Source organism: Lasiosphaeria miniovina (assembly GCF_030549165.1).
Source record: "Lasiosphaeria miniovina strain SMH2392-1A chromosome Unknown B0T26scaffold_8, whole genome shotgun sequence".
NCBI lineage: Eukaryota > Fungi > Ascomycota > Sordariomycetes > Sordariales > Lasiosphaeriaceae > Lasiosphaeria > Lasiosphaeria miniovina.
In genome coordinates, this window is record NW_026848227.1 from 2,588,879 (window position 1) to 2,606,736 (window position 17,858).

Genomic DNA, 17,858 nt, shown 5'->3' on the forward strand with positions numbered 1-17,858 from the left:
CTCGGTACCTTGTCTAGCCCCTTTATTTCTCTGAGTTCCACGTTTGCCTTGTCGTTGTGTGCCTCTTCAAGTGGCGACAAAGGCATAAGATCAATGACCTTGGATGTGATCGAACCAATTCCGTGAAGTTCTCACTTGGCTAGATACTAGTAACCCCAACAATACCTTTTGTGTTGAACCTGCTTCATGGCAAATTTCGACAAATCTCACCACTCTCAGAGAAAGGGGCAAAAATTGGCAACGACAGAAAATCCCCTTCTGATCCAGGATTTCCGTGTTTATGTTCTCGACAGAACTAGATATCTATACATACACATAGCAGCCGGGCCTTCCAGTTAACACCACCTTGAACACCAAGCAATAAATAACCCCACTGTGATAAAAAAGAAGAGAAAAAAAAAGTGTGGGTACATGTCTATGTACTATGCCGACACTCCACGTGTCTGTACGTATAAATGTTGCAAGAAAAGAACCTGTGCCCCCTGTGCCTCGTGTCCAATAGGGAAGAACCCAGAAGAAAGTATGTGACAAAAGAAATACCCAAAAGCCAGCTCAAGCACCATAGCAACCCCCATTTCCTGCTCATTGGGGCAGCCAATAGCCATAATAGCAGGGCATGCAACTGGCTGTTTAAAAAAAGCGGATAAGGATTCTAGGAATGTTTCAGCTTCCACTTCTCATCCGGTAGCGGTGGCGAGCGAGTTCCTTTCTCTCGTCTACGTGCTTTTCACGCCGTCGGCGTTTCACCCCTAAATATTGGCGGGAGGAAATTCCACTCTGCTTTTCCTTTGGCGGCCCGAGTTCACCACAACACACACCCCTTGTGCACCTCGTACGGTTTCCGCTCTTTGCCGCACATGTAGCACCAGTTGGAGCCACAGATGCATCTGGCGAGCGTGTTAGTTTAGGGCGTCTTTTCATGGTGTTTTTCATACAGGGAGACGGAGGGTAGAAAAGAAATTAGAGAAAAAGGGGCTCAAACACTCACACAATATTATTGCAGCCCTGCGTCTTTTCCACGACGCGGCGGCAGCGGGGACAATCCTTCCAGCCCATGTTCCGCGCCAGGCGCCTAAACCGCGCGTCGAGGGCCGGGTGCAGGTGCGGGCCGGGGCCGACGGGGCACGGGCCGAAGTGAAAGCGGCTGCGACAGCGCACGCACGTCTTGGAGTAGCAGGCGCGGCAGCGGGCCGACGTGGGCGTGCGCAGCGCCGGCGGGATGAAGGCGCCGCACCTGGCCCCGTCCCAGCAGTACAGTTTGTCGTCCGTCTCGAACTCGGCCAGCCGCGCGCGGTAGTCGGCCAGCTGCGCGGCTGTCGCGAACGCCCCCGCCCGCTGCAGCAGCCGCGGCGCCAGCGCCGGGCCATCGCCGCAGCACCGCGCCGGCTGGAACGGGAGCGTGCGGAGCGCCACCGCGCCGTTGCGCCTGATGCAGTGCACGCAGTGCACGTGCCCACAGGCCAGCCGGTGCACGAGCGAGTCACGCCACGGGGCGGCTGCTGCTGCTGCCGCCGGGAAGGCCGTCATGCAGATCAGACACTCTAACTCCTCGGCAGAGAGCTGTGGGGGGAGAGCAGGTGGCGGCTGCGGAGGCGGCTGCGGAGGTGGCTGCGGAGCCCGCGGAGTCGGCTGCTGCTGCTCCATGGCGAAGTCTGCCGCGGTGAGATCGGTGTGTCGAGGCTGTGGCTGCTGGCGTGCGACGTGTTCTAGTCCCTGTGGCTCTCCCTGCTGTGACCCCCGTGCTTGAAGATTCAACATTGGCTGCTGGTGGTGCCTTTGTTGTCCAAAGTGATGTATTTGGTGTGCTTGGAGGTTTAGTTCTTGTTCTAGGTGTATTTCTTGCATCTAAGAAAGCGTCTGGTAAGCTAGGGTCTATGGTGTTGGATAAAGGAGCTGCCGTAGTGAATCGAATCATGTCTAATGTTTGATGAATGGGGGGGATGGAAGAGAGACGCAGCGTGACAGAAATCCGAGGGGGGAGTGAGGAATTCATTTTAGTATCGCTTTCTGATGTTGGGTATGCGATGCCCAAACAGCACAGAGCTGTTTGTGAGTTGTCACGAACAGAGGACTGGAGTAAAGTCAACAAATAGCTTGAGTTGCCCAGCCAGACTGCTTTTTCGGCCTGGTTGATGCTGGTTCGACTTCATTCGCTGGCGAGCCCCCGTCGACCACACGTCAAGCCCAGTATGGCTGAAGCCACACTAGCCCTGGCCAACAGCTCGATGGCAAATCGCTTGGGCCACAATAATACCGCAAGGCTTCACTTCTTCAAACACGCATAAAATTCGAGCAGATAACCTGTCATAGGCGGTTCTGGAGCAAGTTTTGGTATGGACCGAACGTTCAACAGGATGATGGGAAATTGAAGCGTGATCTCGGTGACGACGGCGAGGATCTTGAAACACTTGCATTTTGGATTTATACGTTGGCAGTTGCTAATAAAAGGTGAAAGACGTGCATCTCCGGCCCATAACAGGCGCAACTGAGACAAGCCTGCAGTGGCAGAAAAGGGGAGAATGATACAAAAAGCTCAGAAATGCGTACCTGGGCCTGGGCCATGTCGTGGCCCAAACGAAGCAATTCCATGTGAGGCACCACAGCGGCTGGCGGGCGCACAGCATCGAACAGGCGAACAACGCCATCGAACTCGCGGTTGAGCTCATCCCAAGCAGCGTCCCTGGTGACGATCTGCTGCAGAAGCAGGCCACGCAGCAGCGCCGTGGTTTCGTCGTCCTGGGACTCATGGGGCCCTTCTTGTTCATCCAGCGGCCTGGGCACTGGTACCTCCTCCTCGCCGCCAAGCCCTTCGTCCAGCCGACACAGCCAGGCGCATACGCACAGCGACAGATTGACCGCGAGAAGGGTCAGAGTTATCGCCTGGTTGGGCGTGGTCCCCCATATTAGGGACGAGGACAAGGACCCGACGTGGTAGGCCAGGGACCCGAGCAGGAACAAGATCACGGGGATGTCGACCAGGTAGAGCACGGGGTTGTCTGCGTCGAGCGGCCTGGGCCAGAGGCGGACGGGGAAATACTGTAGCCATAGCCGCCGCCACCCCGTGATGGGCTGCTTCGCCGTTGCAGCAGCGTGGGTTGGGGGAACTATGCGGGGATTCTCCATGGTTCCCTTCAATTTTGTTCTGTGTGTGATGGAGGGGATTCACGTCTCTGTCGTAGTGTGGGTGTCTGGGGGGGTGTAGGTTACTTGCGGCAGAGGGGGATTGGGAGCTCGCTATCCTTGTTCGCGAGTGGTATAGATAGGTACGTGGTCTTTTTTTGGGAACGGAAAGCTTGTCGTGAAGTAACGTTTGCGTCAACCTTCGGTGACGCAGATCCAGGGTCCTGGGACCATCTCTCATTGCAGCACTCTTTCTTGTCAAACTCCGTCCGAGTCCAGTGCCGAGGAAGGCGTGCCCTAGCCTAGGGCGTGGCGTCAAGTAAGGTTACTTTCAGTTCTCGAGCTTCGCGAGCTGGTCGTGGCTGAACCCGCCAAAAGCGCAAAACGGCAGACCAAGTACGAATACGTCACCTTAGGTACTTTAACTTTTCTATCTAGGCACTCCGGGAACCTTGACAAGGAGGGGAGCTGAGCTGACTAGGGCAGGTGTGGGAGTGTTAGCTTGGTAATAACCTGGGTTGCGCTACGATGCGCTCCGTCATTTAAAGTCATATGTGCGTGCATTGCTTTCCCACGTCTAAATGCCCGATTCCGTCCCATCTCCGCTGCCGTATATACACGAGCTGCATGCCCAAGGTAGGTAGGCACGGACACCTGGCAAAGCATCAGCTAGCTCTCTACACTCGAGTGTGAATATAAATCTTCGATAAACAGATGCAACATGCAAGAAAAACAAAGAAAAAAATGGAAACGACATCGCAAAACCAACTAGTCAAATCAGATCTATCGCCACGCAAGACATCCGTTTTACAGCGAATACTCATAAAAAGCCTACCACCAAAAGAAAGCAGAACAAAACGCCCGCGCATGATCCGCCCAGAGCAAAGCGACCTCTTACGAGCCAGCCCACCGGTGGCACTCATTTATTATGCCACGCAAAGTTGCGCAGACTGTCCCACGAGTCGGCGTTGGCATAGATATACGTCATGCTGCTGCGGAGGCTGGGCTGGAGCTCGTCGGCGTGCCAGCGGAAGAGGTGCATGACGGCGGCCCACGAGGCGCTGGCGAAGAGCGGCCAGGCGAGGTGGCTGATGGTAGCGCTGGCGTGCGGCTCCGAGACGCCCGGCAGGCCGTGGCCGGGCTTGACGGCCAGGTGCGCCAGCGCCAGCACGACGCGCGCGAACACGTAGATGACGATCTGCTGGTTCACGCTCGAGATCTTGCCAGACCGCCGCGACCGCTGCCCGAACACGAGGTACCCGCCGAGAAGGCCGGCGACGAAGCTGTCGTAGGGGCCTGTATTTGTTATAGGATTAGCTCATGTGCGCTCTGTGTCTGTGTTGTGTCTGTCCGTGTAGGTGGAGAAACTGGGGCAGGGCTTGCCTTCTTTCCCGGGCGTTGCGCCGTAGTTCTTGAGCAGCATGCATGTCGCCTTGTAGACGGTCGCAAACTTGGCCAGGTTGCGGGCGTGTGTCCTTGTCGCGCGGAAGATGAGCCAGGCCTTTTCGCGGAGGCTGGGCGGCGGGGAGCAAGAAAGCGAGGTTAGCTTGCGGGCTGCGTGGCGCGTCGAGGAGAGGGGGGCAGCCTACGTTCCAGACCGAAATAGCAGTATCATTCTGTGTTTGGATTGCGGTCAGCCTGCGTCGTCTTCGCGCAGAGGGTGTGAGGGGGGCCTTCGTACACAAGCGCGTGCGGAAAGCGCACTTTGGTTCCGTAGACGGCGCCATTGCGGGCGGCCTTGACGACGGCGAGGATGTCGTGGTATTTCGGGTTGAGGACGATGCGCTCGGCGGTGGCCTACGAGTGCGGGTTGCAATCTGGTCAGACATTGTGGCTACAGGGCCAGCATGATCGCGTATGGGCAGGCGCATGAAACTAGGGGCAAGTGTTGCGCATACCTTGAGGCCCTCGAGAGCGCTCGACATGTTGCCTCGGCAATTTGGAGGAATGGGCTTTGTGCTGGAGCGCGGCGGATGTGGGATGAGGTGCGCGGGCACTCGGCAGGGAGAAAAGAGCCCTCCCTACCTCATTGGGGGAGCTGTTGTAAACGTGTCGGCTTTCCGGAACAGTTACAATGCACCCAAGGTAGTTGCAGCGTTGTGAGGTTGGTGGCAGAGAGCGGATGAGCCCGAGAGAATATGGAATGGAAGAGCGAAGTTGGCAGCGGCATGTGCTGCGCTGCTCGTCCGCCCGCGCCGCAAGTGACGGCACCTGTCGGCTCAATGGCTGGTGCTAGTCCGCTCCGGGCGTGAATTGGTAGCTGCTGGGTTCCCCGCAATGTTTGGGGCCACGCTAACTGTGGTGGCGCAGGGGTGTTTTCGGGCGATTTGCATGTGATTTCCACCTTAGGTTCTGGCATCAACTGCGAAGCCCCTTCGGTCTCACCGCCGTCTTACGTAAATCCAAGGTATCTCCTTCACTCCCAGCACCTCATTCCTAGCGACTCCGCCGCGACCATTTCGCCAGCCTCCAGCCCAGATATCGACATGCCAATTTTGAGGCTTCATCTGACCTAGTCTAAACCAGAAAAGCCGCGACTTGTTGTTGCTATTGCCATCTATACTGTAGCGCCCATTGGAGATTGCATCTTTATTTCTTGAGAAAATGCAGATTAAGGGTAAGTGGAAAGGGGCAGAATAAAACACGAAAAGTTGCCGGAGAGCATTGCTGGCTGAATGTCTTATATTGGGGACCCAGATTGAGTTGCTCTGGCTTGAAGATCTTGTATTGAGCGATGAAGAGAAAAAGAGAGGAATTGGAATCTTATAGTTTTTCGATCACGAGCAAATTGTTAAAATGGAAAGAGCAGTGCCCATCTCTAAGAAAGCCAGAGTACGAGCACACACCCGCGAGGGAGGCGCACTCACGACACGGTCGTCTTGGTCACCATAAGGGTCTTATTAATGCTATCGTCACTTGCAACCAGAATCTCATTAGAATTCGCAACCCTGTTCGGTTTGCTTTGCGCCGTTTCCGAAACTGCCGACTACGGCTCGCTCGTCGACATGTTGCGCGATAGCATCGGCTACGAGCTGGTCATGTGGTCGCCATCCATAGACGAAACGAAGTATCTGGATAGCATCCTACGTTTCGACGACCAAGACGTCGCTGCGGAGTTCGGACGAGAACACCGCCGAGGACAGCCTGGCAAAGATGCCGCCAACTCCCTCTCATCATCCTGGGGCCTCTTACTGACGCTCTTCCGCACTCTCTTCTCGACCTTCTTCGGGAGCCTCTTCTGGAAGGGCCGGTTTAGTAACATGTTTTGCGGGTACGTGCCGGGTCATGTTTGGGGTTACGCTGCTTGGGATGCATCGCATCGAGGCTGCGCGTGTCCGGCGTGGTCGGGTTTATGCAACCCGAGAATGATTTCTATTTCTTGGGGGTGGTGACCGAGGGTTGTGGCTTCAGGGGCCCGTGGCAACATGGTATCTATCTACACCCTTAATAGTTCCAACTAATCCAATGAAATCTAATTCGTTTGTTCTTTTTTCTTGGCCTGCACTCTTTTAGATCAGAGGCAGGAGGTCTATATTGGGCACAGGATGGCCCAAACAACTCCCTCAATAACAACAACAACAACAATAACAACAACAACAACGATCCCCTAAACACACAACCTTCAACCGCCTCCTTTCTCTCCTCGTGCACAAGGGAACATATGCGCCCTCCGCCCGCACCTCAGACACGTGCGCCGCAGACAGCGCGGACAGGTGCGCGAGTACGGGCGGCGCTCGAGCGCCGGATAGAGGTACATGCGGCAGGCTGGGTCGCAGCAGTAGGCGCGTTCGGTGGGGGCCGTCTTCATCTCGGACAGCTTCATATGGTAAGCGAGTAGTTCGGGCTCTGTGGCGACGGCACCGAGCAGGGCCAGCGGCAGCGGCGTCGCCGGGCCACAGCAAGCTGGCGGCGCGAACGGGCGCTTGCGGAACGCCGCGAGCAGTCGTGCCCGCACGCACGCGCGGCAGGTAGCGTGGCCGCATGGCTGTAGCGTTGGTGCATCGCGCCGGGGCGTCGGCAGCTGGCAGCTGGAGCAGAGGATCTGCGAATCCGTGTCGAGCGTGTTGGGTGAAGTGCAGGGCTGTGGGGTGGTGGAATCGTAGTTTGGGAGAGACGGTGGTGTTGAGGGCCGGAAGCTGATGTGTCGTGGTGAGGATGGGAGAGAGTACGCTGGCCGTGACAGGGGCGAGGGATACGATTGTTCGGGGGTGTAGGTGGGAGAGCTGCGCTTTCTGTAGATCAACGCCCCGGATCTTTGGACTCGGGCTGGGTTTCCCATTTTGTCTCACAGGCGTAGGTATAATCAAGTTGGCGTGGACGTGAACAATGGGACTGATGAGTCTGTTATCTTGACGGTGTTGTCCAAGTTCAACAAGCTGTTCGATAAAATGAGGCTACTGCCTGAGGTAGTTGCCTGTCAACAAGCTCGTCGAATACTCAAGGAGATATTTCAGGCACTGGATAGGGAGAAAGTCGGTGTCTGCTACTCTCATTAACAACACAACACAGGCTACAGCGAAGTTGGAACCGTGGCACATTGCCAAATGGATTCTGCAATGAGTAATTACTCGAGCCTGATACTTTTGCACTCTCAATGAGGACACAAGTATTCGTGTTAGGTTGTGAGTGGTTTTGACCAATCCAACAGCTAGCTTGAAGCCCAAAGCGACAAGTCATCAGAATCGTGGCAATCGCCGGCGAGCCAAACAACGAGCCGCACGTCAGCAACCCAACCACAACCTCCTGGGTGGGTTGGGTACAACGAAGACAACTGACCTTGACCTATTCCAAAAATGGAAACCACGGACCAATCAAAATGTTTTGTTATCTATTTAGTCTCGGTAGAAAGTGAGGCCAAGATCATCAATAGGGTCTGCCTATATTGTCCCCTGCCCATCATCCGTCCCAGCCCCTCAGGTTCGCGCGATTAAATCACTGTGAAACATACCGGCTATTAAACTTGATTTGCCGGAAAGGCGATTTTTTCAATCTTAAATGGATATGTTGAGTCCATTGTTTTATCATAATATAGATTCTCGCCGTTTCACCTAAGCGCTGACTGCTTTGGGACACTTCAATTCAACCTCCCCGTCCTATCTAAAGAAGCTGTGGGGGTTACATTGTTGATGCAAATTCACAAGATTCCAAGGTACCATACTTCATTTCTATGGCGAAAACATGTCGGCCACTCACCTTTGATTCTCTGGTTTAGGACAGCAAGATAGGGGCTTGCCCTACACCCCCGCAATGGTGACATAAAGCACGTGTATGGCGAATTCCGCGCCTCCCGACTTCGCAGTCGGAACTCAGACTTTAGATCAGTTTTCGTTACACGACATTTTGGATCAAGCCTAAACCTAAAGTCATCAGAAAATCCAAGAAACCATGGGCGGAGGCGAAAGGAACACGCCGGTGCGGTCCGTGGCCGTCATCGGTGCCGGCGCTGCAGGTGAACACCAACTGTCCTAAACTGCTCTCAAGACTCTCGATTCTAACAAAAGAGCTAGGTGCCGTGACGGCTGCTGCGTTCAAGGCCGAAAACTACTATGATCGCATCTCTGTGTTTGAGCGCCGAGAGACTGCAGGCGGAACATGGTAATCTCCCAAAGGGATACGGAGCTTCTCGTTGAATATCGCTGATGCTTGAAGCAAAGGATTTATGATCCGGACCCGGTTCTCGGCCGCCTCGTGTATCCAGGCAGTCTGGCCCCCGAGATCGATCCGCCGCTGGCAATCCCCGACAGTCTGCCGCGCACCGCCCCTCCGAACCAGCAGCAGCGGTTTGCTCACACGCCAGTCTACAGCTCGTTGACGTGAGACCACCGAACCTGGAATGCGCCTCAAGCAAGGCAAACACAGCTGACAAAGAAACACAGAACCAATGTCCCGGATATTGCCATGTGCTTCTCCGACCTGCGGTTTGCCTACGGCCCCTTTGCGCCTCATTATGTCCCTCGCCAGTATATAGAGAACTATTTCACCCAACACAAGACAGACCCGTTTCTAGTTCTCAACACGACTCTCGAGGACCTTTCCCAGATCCCTTCTTCCATCGAGGGGGAGCCCAACCGGTGGAAGCTGACGCTCCGAAAGTATGACGCTGCTCGGCATCTTGATGTTTGGTGGGAGGAGGAGTTTGATGCCGTTGTGCTGGCAAATGGCCACTACTCGGTTCCAACTGTAAGCCGCCTGGTCTAGAAGCGTGTGGGAGATGTTTGGGTTTCTAGATTGTGACACTAACTGCACGCTCAGGTCCCGCACGTGCAAGGACTCAATGAATACATCGACAAGTTCCCGGGGCGCGTGGTGCACTCCAAGACGTACCGCTCGCCGAGCGTCTACGCGTCCAAGAAAGTTCTTGTAATCGGCAACTCGGCCTCGGGACACGACGTCACCAATGAGCTCGTATCTAGCGCCACGCTCCCCGTCTACCAGTCCAGAAGGTCCGCATCTCGGTGGGACGGGGACGCGCCGCCCGAAGGGATCAAATGGAAGCCTGTCATCAAGGAATTCAAGTTGGACGGCAGCATCGTCTTCGAGGATGGCACGCACCTCGACGACATCGAAACCGTCATCTACTGCACGGGCTACCAAACCTCGTTTCCCTTCTGGAACGTCGAGGCCAACGGCCGCGCCCTGTGGGACTACGCGGCGGGGCGGCTGATCAACGGCTACTGGCACACCTTTTTCCAAGACTTTCCGACCTTGGGAATCGTTGGCATCCCGCGCGTCTTGACGTTCCGGAGCTTCGAGTACCAGGCAATCGCGCTTGCACGCCTCTGGTCGGGCAGGAACACGCTTTCGCTGCCCCCCGTGGCGGAGCAGCAGAGGTGGGAGAGAGACAGGGCAGAGAGGAAGAGCAGCGAGAGGAAGAAGTTTCACGACATCACATGGGACTCGGGAGAGACTGTAGACTGGCTGCAGGGTCTGTTCAGAATCGCCGGGCTCGGGACGCTGAAGGGCGAGGGTAGGATCCCGCCGGCATTGAGCGACGAGTTGATCTGGGCAATTGAGCACATCAGGAAATACCCCGAGCCTGGAAATGGGGAGAAGAGCTGGCAGGCCAGTGGGACGGAGAAGAGCGGGCAGGCCAGTGGGACAGACAAGGGACGAGGAAATGGAAGTGACGACGAAGCCGAGGGCGGATGGGTCTTGCTGAACACGGCGAACAGAGACCGCAAGGACTCGCTTTTCTTTATCTAGGAAGGAACAATCTGTCTCTTAGACTTTAACTCGGGTAGTTGTCCCCACAGTGCCCACACTTGCGATGTCATTAGCGGTTAGTTCTAAAGTCTTGGCTTCCAGGTTACAACCCGACCCCAAATCTCAATTGCTTCAAGTCCGAGTCTCGCAGTCGCATCACCACCCGCCATGCATCTAATCACACTGATTAACAGGGTGCACATCGCCGGACCCCGGCCAATCATCCGGGACGAGAACGTGCAGTATGCACCTCAACAGGGTCGCTGATTGGTCACTCAAGACTTAGCTCCATCAGCCTTAGCCATTATGTTTCATGGTCGTTCCCCGCTCGCTCTCTCTCCGACAACTTAACCTCACTTGAAGTATCAAGAAGTCGAGAGTCTCATCGCTACTCTAGCAAACACCAGAGAAAAGCTTCGCCCCGCGTAACTTGGCAGCTGCCGAGATGAAAGCGCAATGCGACTGTTGAGCACCATCAAGTTCCGCACCGTCGAGTTTCATGGAGGCGATGTGCCTCCGTATGCAATCCTGTCGCACTGTTGGGGGCAAGGTGAAATTCTGCTCGAAGACATCCAGAGTCTCGCCTCGCTTGACTGCGGCTGGGACTTGCTTCATGTCGGCGAGTCTAGCTTTTTCAATGCGACCCCGTCGCCGCCATCATCACCACTGTCACCCTTTTCTTCATTCTCGCTACCCAACAAACAGAGGTTCAAAAAGCTGATGGGAAGCACCGCAAGCCGCCACGATGAATCCTCTACCGAGGCGCTCATGTCGTCGATTCGAGCGAAGAAGGGCTACGACAAGCTGCGGAAAAGCGTTCGTCTGGCTCGTACCAGCGGCTTCCAGTACATCTGGGTCGATACGTGCTGCATCGACAAGACCAGCAGCGCCGAGCTCTCTGAGGCCATCAACTCCATGTACCGTTGGTATCAAAACGCTGTCGTGTGCTATGCCTACCTTGCCGATGCATACCCAGCCCGCACCGAAAGAATCGCCGCTCAAGGTTCTACCTTTCGCCGGAGCCGCTGGTTCACTCGAGGCTGGACACTGCAAGAGCTTATCGCGCCAAAACGGGTCGACTTTCTAGCCAGCAACTGGAGCTACCTGGGGAGCAAGACCGACAGTGAATTCCTCGACCTCCTCAGCGACATCACCCAGATCAGGCAGGACGTCTTGACCCATGAAGTGCCGCTCAGCCAGATCAGTGTTGCCAGTCGGATGTGCTGGGCAGCCAATCGCTCGACAACGCGTATCGAGGACATTGCTTACTCCCTGCTTGGTATTTTCGACGTCAACATGCCGTTGTTGTACGGGGAGGGTACGAATGCCTTCATCCGGCTCCAAGAGGCCGTCCTGGTCAAGCATGACGACCAATCTCTGTTCGCCTGGAAGCAGGACGACGTGGCTAATGACGCAGACGAAGTCATCGGCTATGACCCTGCCAGCCGACTTTCGGGACTCCTCGCCGATTCGCCTGCGAGATTTGATGGCGTCGGAAATCTCGAAATCTCGCTGAGGCTAACCTTTGCAGGGTCGCCCTCAGCTGTGACGAGCAAGGGCGTGCAGGTCGATCTTTTCTTGCACCCGTGCATAGACATCAAAGGTGCTGATATGTTTGCTGTCCTCAGCTGTGAGCAGTTTATAGCAAGCACGGGACAGCGGAGGGCACCCATCATCTATCTCAAACGACTCTGGGGCATCGGCGACCAGTTCGCCAGAGTCCGGACGGATCTGCTGACGGATATCGATTTGGGCACCCTTGGTCTGGATTCGGGGTCCTATCAATCCGTCTTCGTCAAACAAGATCCCGGCACGGATCTCTGCCTCGTCAAGATCACGCTTGCAACAGGCAGGCAAGACCAAGCGCCCCCTCCCAACATTGCCACGTATGGGGAATCTCTGCCGTTGGCATTGCAAGGCACGTATCCAGAAGGCCACGACAGCGACACGGGATCGCTTGAGATTTCAGACTTCAAGCTGGGTCATCCTGCCGCCATCTTTGAAGTGTCCATGCTCGGTGGCGGCTTCAAGGACACTGTATATGTCGCTGTGGGGCTACAAGTCAGAAACAAAAGGTCAATTCGAAGTTGGTGCGAGATCATTACTCTCGATCGGCAAGGAGTTGAATGGCGGACGGGGCAGACATATCTCGAAGCCGTCTTTCGTTACAAAACAAAACAGTCCATGTCTCAATCCACCTCGCATGGGGAGATTTCAGTGGCAGAGAGCCAAAAGACAAACGCGATGGTATGCGCTACGGTAACGGAGCGGAACCGTGGACGAAACCTTGAAATCCTCCTTCACGTCTTGCTGGACAGCTCAGTACTCAAACACCAATCAGCGCCACTGATGCGGCCATTGGCGTTCATTTTGGAGACCGGATACAGCGACTTGGAAGTCGTGCCTCCCGAGCAACTCACAGCCGTAACCCCCACGGCTGTTGTTCAATCCTCTCAACAATTGTTTCCAAGCCGATGGCAGCAAGAAGTCGAGGATTTGCTCGCCGACTTCAGCGTGACTGACTCGCTCGAATTGAGTGTCTTCCAGACAGAGGGTCTTCGCAGACGGATAAGAATATCGTCGATACGGGACCTTTTTGGGCAAGGGACGTCAATCTCTCTCTTTCTGAAGTACTGCAGAGGCATCCTACCTTCCCTGGACGATACTTCTCGGAAGGTGGCTCAGGTAATTGGAACAAACGATTTGGCAGTTACTCTTGCCTACCTACGCGGTGAGAGAAAGACGGAAGAAAAGCCAGATGAAATTCTGAAGTTTCGCCCAATCCATTGGGCGATCGTCGAAGAAAACCTTCCGGCATTGCGCTATCTGTTGCTTTATGGCGCCGACCCTCTGGGTTCTTCAAGCACACGGTTAACAACGCTCCACCTGGCGGCCTTGGCTGGGAAGGTTGAGGCGTTGCAAGTTCTCCAACCGCTGCTGGACAGAAAGTTTCGTTCAGAAGATAACCCCGAAGTTGAAATTGACGCGTACCTTGAACCAACAATCAGTCTGAACGAGTACCCCCTTCATTTTGCCGCGGCTTACGCGACCGATGAAGGCTTCTGGACGCCATCCAACTTTTCCATCCTCACCCCCCGGATGCGGGACCCATTCACGGAAAACTCTCTGGGCGAAACCCCCTTGCACAGAGCAGCAGCTATGGGTAATTTGGCCGCCGTCGGCAACTTGCTCGCACACAGTCAGACAGATCAAGCCAAGATCAATCACCCCGACGTACTTGGACGTACAGCTCTGTGGCACGCAGTATGCAATGGCGAGGCCTCGTTGAAGATCGTTGAGACACTTTTACGGAGTGGCGCCGACCCCAATATTGCCGACGACAACGGCCTCACTCCTGTTCACGTAGCTTGCCGGTTTGGAAATGCTGCAGCCCTGAGGTTGATGGAGGTTACACGGGCTGAAACAAAACTGCATCTGCCGGCAGGCAGTACAAATCTCTTGCCGTCCCAGATCGCTTCTATATTTGGGCACGTATCCTGCCTCGCGCTCTTGCTGAACGCGAAAGCCCCGGTCACGTCTACACCGTTGGAGAGGGTGGTTTTTGAGGCGTTGCACTTTGCTATAGGAAACGGGCACCAGAGATGCGCCCACCTAATATGGTTACGGGAACGCCGCCAGTCTGAGGGTAGGTGTCTGTGTATTGTGATGGAACCGTCGGGGCCGGTTTTGAGGCCCGTTCAAATCAGGGTGGATGAGGTGGGTTGGTCAACAGGAAGGGGCAAGAATCTGACGGAGCAAAAGTGGGATGAAACAAGTTTGGATGCTCGCTCCTAGACCCCCATGGACCCACGGGCTTATTGGACGAGATGAGACGTGGAAAATCGCCCGCAAATAACAGTGCAACCCGCTGCTCCAGCCATTCTCAGGGACCAACAACTTTCTATAAAGGTAAATAGGGTTAACTTACGTCATTCTTCTCCTCGCGTTTGTCATGCCGTTTTCATATCGGAATCTAATAGAACCAGTCCCAGCCAGCTCATAGCAGGGCGCACGAGGGATGCGATAAGAAGAAGCTTTGCGATTGGTGTGCTCTAACATGGCCGTGTAGGGAGGCTCTCGCGCGTGCTATCTAATTAGTTGCCCCAGGTCGCACAAAAATGCATGCCGCTTCACTTTCTAACTCACACCACACCTTGCGTACTGGTACTGGTGCTGGTAATTAATCAAATTGGATGTTTAACTCGGTAGAGGGAAAATAGGCTTGCTCCGCAGAAGATACGACTGTCACCGCAAACTAGCTCGCTATATGCTTCGGGGCGTCTATTCAATTCAAAACTGATGACGCAGCCTTCCGCAACAGCAAATGGTTTACGCGGGGTTGGAAACTTCAAGAGCTTATCGCTCCGCGGCCCGTGGAGTTCTTCACAAGCCGAGGCGTGCGAATCAGAAGCAGGAGAGATCTAGAGGAGGTGATTCGGTCGGTCACGAATATCCCACTGACCGCGCTCCGGGGTGAATCCCTCTCTAACTTCGGGATTCGTGAGCGGCTTGGCTGGATGCATGGGCGCGAAACCACACTGGCGGAGGACTATGCGTACTGCCTCTTCTGAATTCTCGATGTTTCACTGCCTATTATTTACGGCGAGTCAAGGAAAGCAGCTATGGACCGCCTCCTGGAGAGAGCTCGCATTCTGCAGAGTCAACACATGCGAGACCAGAGCCTGGTATGGAACATCGGAGCCCAGCGCCTGATGCCGGAGAGCGGTATTAGTGAGGCCGCCCCTGCCCTTGCTGAGTGTCAGGGAAGCCTGGTGGCGGTTTGGCGTGGTAGGGGGGGGGGTCTTTTGGATTATGCCTTTCCTGAACATCCACATTCTGTACTGGACGACCCTGAGAAAGTCAAATGATGGAATTCACTTGATAGCGGAGCCCCCCAAGCCGATCCAAGGGAACGTGGAGAGCCAAGAAAGGCCGGGTCCAGCCACTCTAGCCAACAAAATCGTGGCCGTGTAAAAGGGGGTGAATTACGATACCCTCTATTTCTCTACCCTTGATAACGGTTCTCAGCAATGGGAAAACCCTAGTGCGGTTCACCCTCAAGCCGTCAGTGGTACTGGGCCGGCACTCGCGTGCTGGGAATGGAACGGCCCAGCAAGGGTGTGCACAGTCTGGAAGGGAGCCGGCTCTGACGTGAATATCTACCTATCTTGGTACGATGGTGAACGCTGGAGCTGGCCGAAGCCCCTCCAGTTTGCTCAGACCGATGTCACGCCAGGCCTGACGTGCCGCAACGGCGAGTTGTTCCTTGCCTGGAAGGCCTCGGGGACGGACAAGATGTTCTGGATTCGCCTCGACAGCGACGGTAATGCGCTCTTGGTGGAGCCCCATGAGGTGTATTGGGATGGTAGCTTCAGCGGCCCTGCACTTGCAGAACTCGACGGCATCATCTACGCAGCATGGAAGGCAGTGGGAAATCCCGCAGACTTACGGCTGGCAGCCTGGTCGGTAGACGCCGAGAGATTCGCGCCCGCACAGCCCGTCCGCAACAGCATCACGGCTATGGCGCCTACTCTTGCGGCGTTTGGTACCTCGCCTGTGATGGCTTGGAGAGGGGAAGAGGGTGAGAAAACCATGTGGTATAGTTTGGGGAGAAAATAAAAGACACAGGCTCACCCTGAACATACCCGCAGCGCGTCACCCGCAACCTAACCCTCCTCGCCTCAGCGACGGCCATCGTGATCAATCGATTCTACTCAAGTTCAAAGAGACAATCATCCACCCTCCATGAGAAGGTGAATGTGCCCTGAAGCTTAAAAAGAAAAGGGATTCCCCATAATTGAATTGGACGTTGACCCCTTTGGCGCACAAGTGCCAAGAACAGGCTGTTGTATGCCAGCACTTTGGGCTTAGTGGAGACGGTACGCACACTGCTTGTGGCGGACAGAACACAGATCAACTCGCCGTGGCATTACGTGTGAAGCTGCGTCCCCATTACAGCACGATACGGATTCAATGATGTCGTCTTCACGAGGCAGCGGGAGAAGGCCATACCGAAATATGCGAGATCCTGATTACCCAAGGTTCAGGTACCATCATACATCAACCGCATGATTCCGGGAAGACCGCTCTTCACTATGCCTGCGGGTCTCAGCACATCTCTGTTGCTTCAAATAGTGCGATTCGCTGTCAAACACGGCGTTGATATCATGGCGAGGGATACAGAAAGTCGGACAGCCATTGATGTCTCTGACGACGAGTTTAGACCAAACTGCCGCTCCTCTCCCCATGGATTAAAGACCTTGGAGCAGGTGGCTAGTGAGCCTGTTTCGGGTACCTTCTGTTGAGCCCACGAGACGAAAACATACCTTGTTGGCATGAAGGCCCTTAGCCAGGCTTTGCCAAATGCAGCAAGGAGCTGAGGCAGGTCTTCACAGCTGGCTGCGGCTGGCTGCGGAAGGTTCTGATGGAAGCTTCTGTTGCATCGGCCTCTCCGGAGCAAACAAAGTAATGAGGTAGAAAAAATAAATGGATTCTAGGCCGTGGACTAGCTAGAATCTGTATGGAAATATTGCCAAAATTGTCAAACTCTAGCTAGTTCAAAAACTGTTCTCCGTCACTATACCTAGGCGCGCCCGCTGTGGTCGATGTGGCGCAGCAGGCAATCAGTGCGCCGCCACACTGTAACCTTGTACAGGTTGCAAGCCTAGCCACTTGTAGATTTTTTTGGGCATCTCGTTGGAAGGTGGTGTGTGACAACGGTACCTAGTGAATTCATAGGAGAAGAAGCTGGTTTCTAAATAGTTACTAGTTGGGAGAAAGAAGGAAAGAGAGCGATGCCTGTCCTCTGATAAGAAGGAGGGCGGCCTAGCGACATTGAATGGAGGAGGTTGGCCGGGGATATAATTACTGATTAAATTGGGCTAGGGTGAAATGTTGGAATCACCAGGTCCGGTACGGAAACAACAGGGCGTGCTGCACGCCGAAAGCTGGTGGTTCAAGTGATGGCCATTGTTGTCTATGTCTATCTAGAAGAAAGAGGTGGCCGTAGGCCACTTATATGGAATCTGGGACCCCTACGCCTCCACCGCCGCCTGTGTGGCTGATGAATGCGTTGCTACAGCCACCTCTATGTGGCTGGAATGCGCGTTGTTCCAACAGTAAACAAACCCCCTTTTGCCCTGAGCCCCCGGACCCCCTGATCTCCAACAATCAACCGTCCCAGCCTGGGTGTGATTTGAGCCTAATACGACAAGAGTGTAGAAAATATAACGGCAACCAGTAGCTGGTTTCGAGCATTGGAGCCGTCCCAAGTTCAGACCCCTTCCAAGCTTATCAGTTCTACCAGTAATATTCGTGATGGATGATCACAACCTAAATCACGGAATGCGTGTGCAATACGTGAAAAGTAGGTAAAAGGATGAAGAAAGGAAGCTCGGAAGCCCTGCCCCGCCAAGGATTTGTGGAAGATCCTTGGTGGGGCAGCCCACCAATGTGAGCGAGGCCCGAGCGCCCAAGGCTAGGCCCTGCAAATCTATGCACCTAGGTATCAAAATACACGTGCCATGTCACGTGAC

General features: G+C 54.8%; 8 protein-coding genes across 8 annotated transcripts; 4 read left to right on the forward strand and 4 right to left on the reverse strand.

Moving 5' to 3' along the window:
- Window positions 1–802: 802 nt before the first annotated feature.
- B0T26DRAFT_658752 (uncharacterized protein) lies at window positions 803–1,644 on the reverse strand (the record flags this gene model as incomplete). The annotated part of the gene is made up of 2 exons (XM_060438897.1): window positions 803–887; window positions 989–1,644. The coding sequence occupies 2 exons, from the start codon at window positions 1,642–1,644 to the stop codon at window positions 803–805; spliced, it is 741 nt and encodes a 246-aa protein (XP_060290492.1).
- A 410-nt stretch (window positions 1,645–2,054) lies between these two features.
- On the reverse strand, window positions 2,055–3,490 carry B0T26DRAFT_508047 (uncharacterized protein). Its single transcript, XM_060435406.1, has 2 exons — window positions 2,548–3,490; window positions 2,055–2,407 (listed from the first exon to the last, which is right to left on the reverse strand). Exons 1-2 carry the CDS (start codon window positions 3,121–3,123, stop codon window positions 2,264–2,266), a joined length of 720 nt encoding a protein of 239 aa, XP_060290493.1. The 5' UTR covers window positions 3,124–3,490; the 3' UTR covers window positions 2,055–2,263.
- A 549-nt stretch (window positions 3,491–4,039) lies between these two features.
- Window positions 4,040–5,045, reverse strand: B0T26DRAFT_757162 (Tim17/Tim22/Tim23/Pmp24 family-domain-containing protein; the record flags this gene model as incomplete). Its single annotated transcript, XM_060446210.1, has 5 exons — window positions 4,040–4,416; window positions 4,489–4,634; window positions 4,710–4,736; window positions 4,802–4,917; window positions 5,019–5,045. The coding sequence occupies 5 exons, from the start codon at window positions 5,043–5,045 to the stop codon at window positions 4,040–4,042; spliced, it is 693 nt and encodes a 230-aa protein (XP_060290494.1).
- A 785-nt stretch (window positions 5,046–5,830) lies between these two features.
- B0T26DRAFT_508060 (uncharacterized protein) lies at window positions 5,831–6,587 on the forward strand. Its single transcript, XM_060435407.1, has one exon. It carries the CDS (start codon window positions 6,024–6,026, stop codon window positions 6,510–6,512), a length of 489 nt encoding a protein of 162 aa, XP_060290495.1. The 5' UTR covers window positions 5,831–6,023; the 3' UTR covers window positions 6,513–6,587.
- Window positions 6,588–6,742: 155 nt separating this feature from the next.
- On the reverse strand, window positions 6,743–7,399 carry B0T26DRAFT_757164 (uncharacterized protein; the record flags this gene model as incomplete). Its single annotated transcript, XM_060446211.1, has 1 exon — window positions 6,743–7,399. One exon carries the CDS (start codon window positions 7,397–7,399, stop codon window positions 6,743–6,745), a length of 657 nt encoding a protein of 218 aa, XP_060290496.1.
- A 1,106-nt stretch (window positions 7,400–8,505) lies between these two features.
- Window positions 8,506–10,404, forward strand: B0T26DRAFT_793523 (uncharacterized protein; the record flags this gene model as incomplete). The annotated part of the gene is made up of 5 exons (XM_060446882.1): window positions 8,506–8,569; window positions 8,628–8,715; window positions 8,775–8,933; window positions 8,997–9,300; window positions 9,373–10,404. The coding sequence occupies 5 exons, from the start codon at window positions 8,506–8,508 to the stop codon at window positions 10,321–10,323; spliced, it is 1,566 nt and encodes a 521-aa protein (XP_060290497.1). The 3' UTR covers window positions 10,324–10,404.
- An 88-nt stretch (window positions 10,405–10,492) lies between these two features.
- B0T26DRAFT_732113 (uncharacterized protein) lies at window positions 10,493–14,370 on the forward strand. The gene has a single exon (XM_060443090.1). The coding sequence runs from the start codon at window positions 10,780–10,782 to the stop codon at window positions 14,116–14,118; it is 3,339 nt and encodes a 1,112-aa protein (XP_060290498.1). The 5' UTR covers window positions 10,493–10,779; the 3' UTR covers window positions 14,119–14,370.
- A 324-nt stretch (window positions 14,371–14,694) lies between these two features.
- Window positions 14,695–16,072, forward strand: B0T26DRAFT_807156 (uncharacterized protein; the record flags this gene model as incomplete). Its single annotated transcript, XM_060447219.1, has 4 exons — window positions 14,695–15,054; window positions 15,369–15,441; window positions 15,516–15,904; window positions 15,975–16,072. The coding sequence occupies exons 1-4, from the start codon at window positions 14,946–14,948 to the stop codon at window positions 16,070–16,072; spliced, it is 669 nt and encodes a 222-aa protein (XP_060290499.1). The 5' UTR covers window positions 14,695–14,945.
- Between the last annotated feature and the right edge of the window lie 1,786 nt (window positions 16,073–17,858).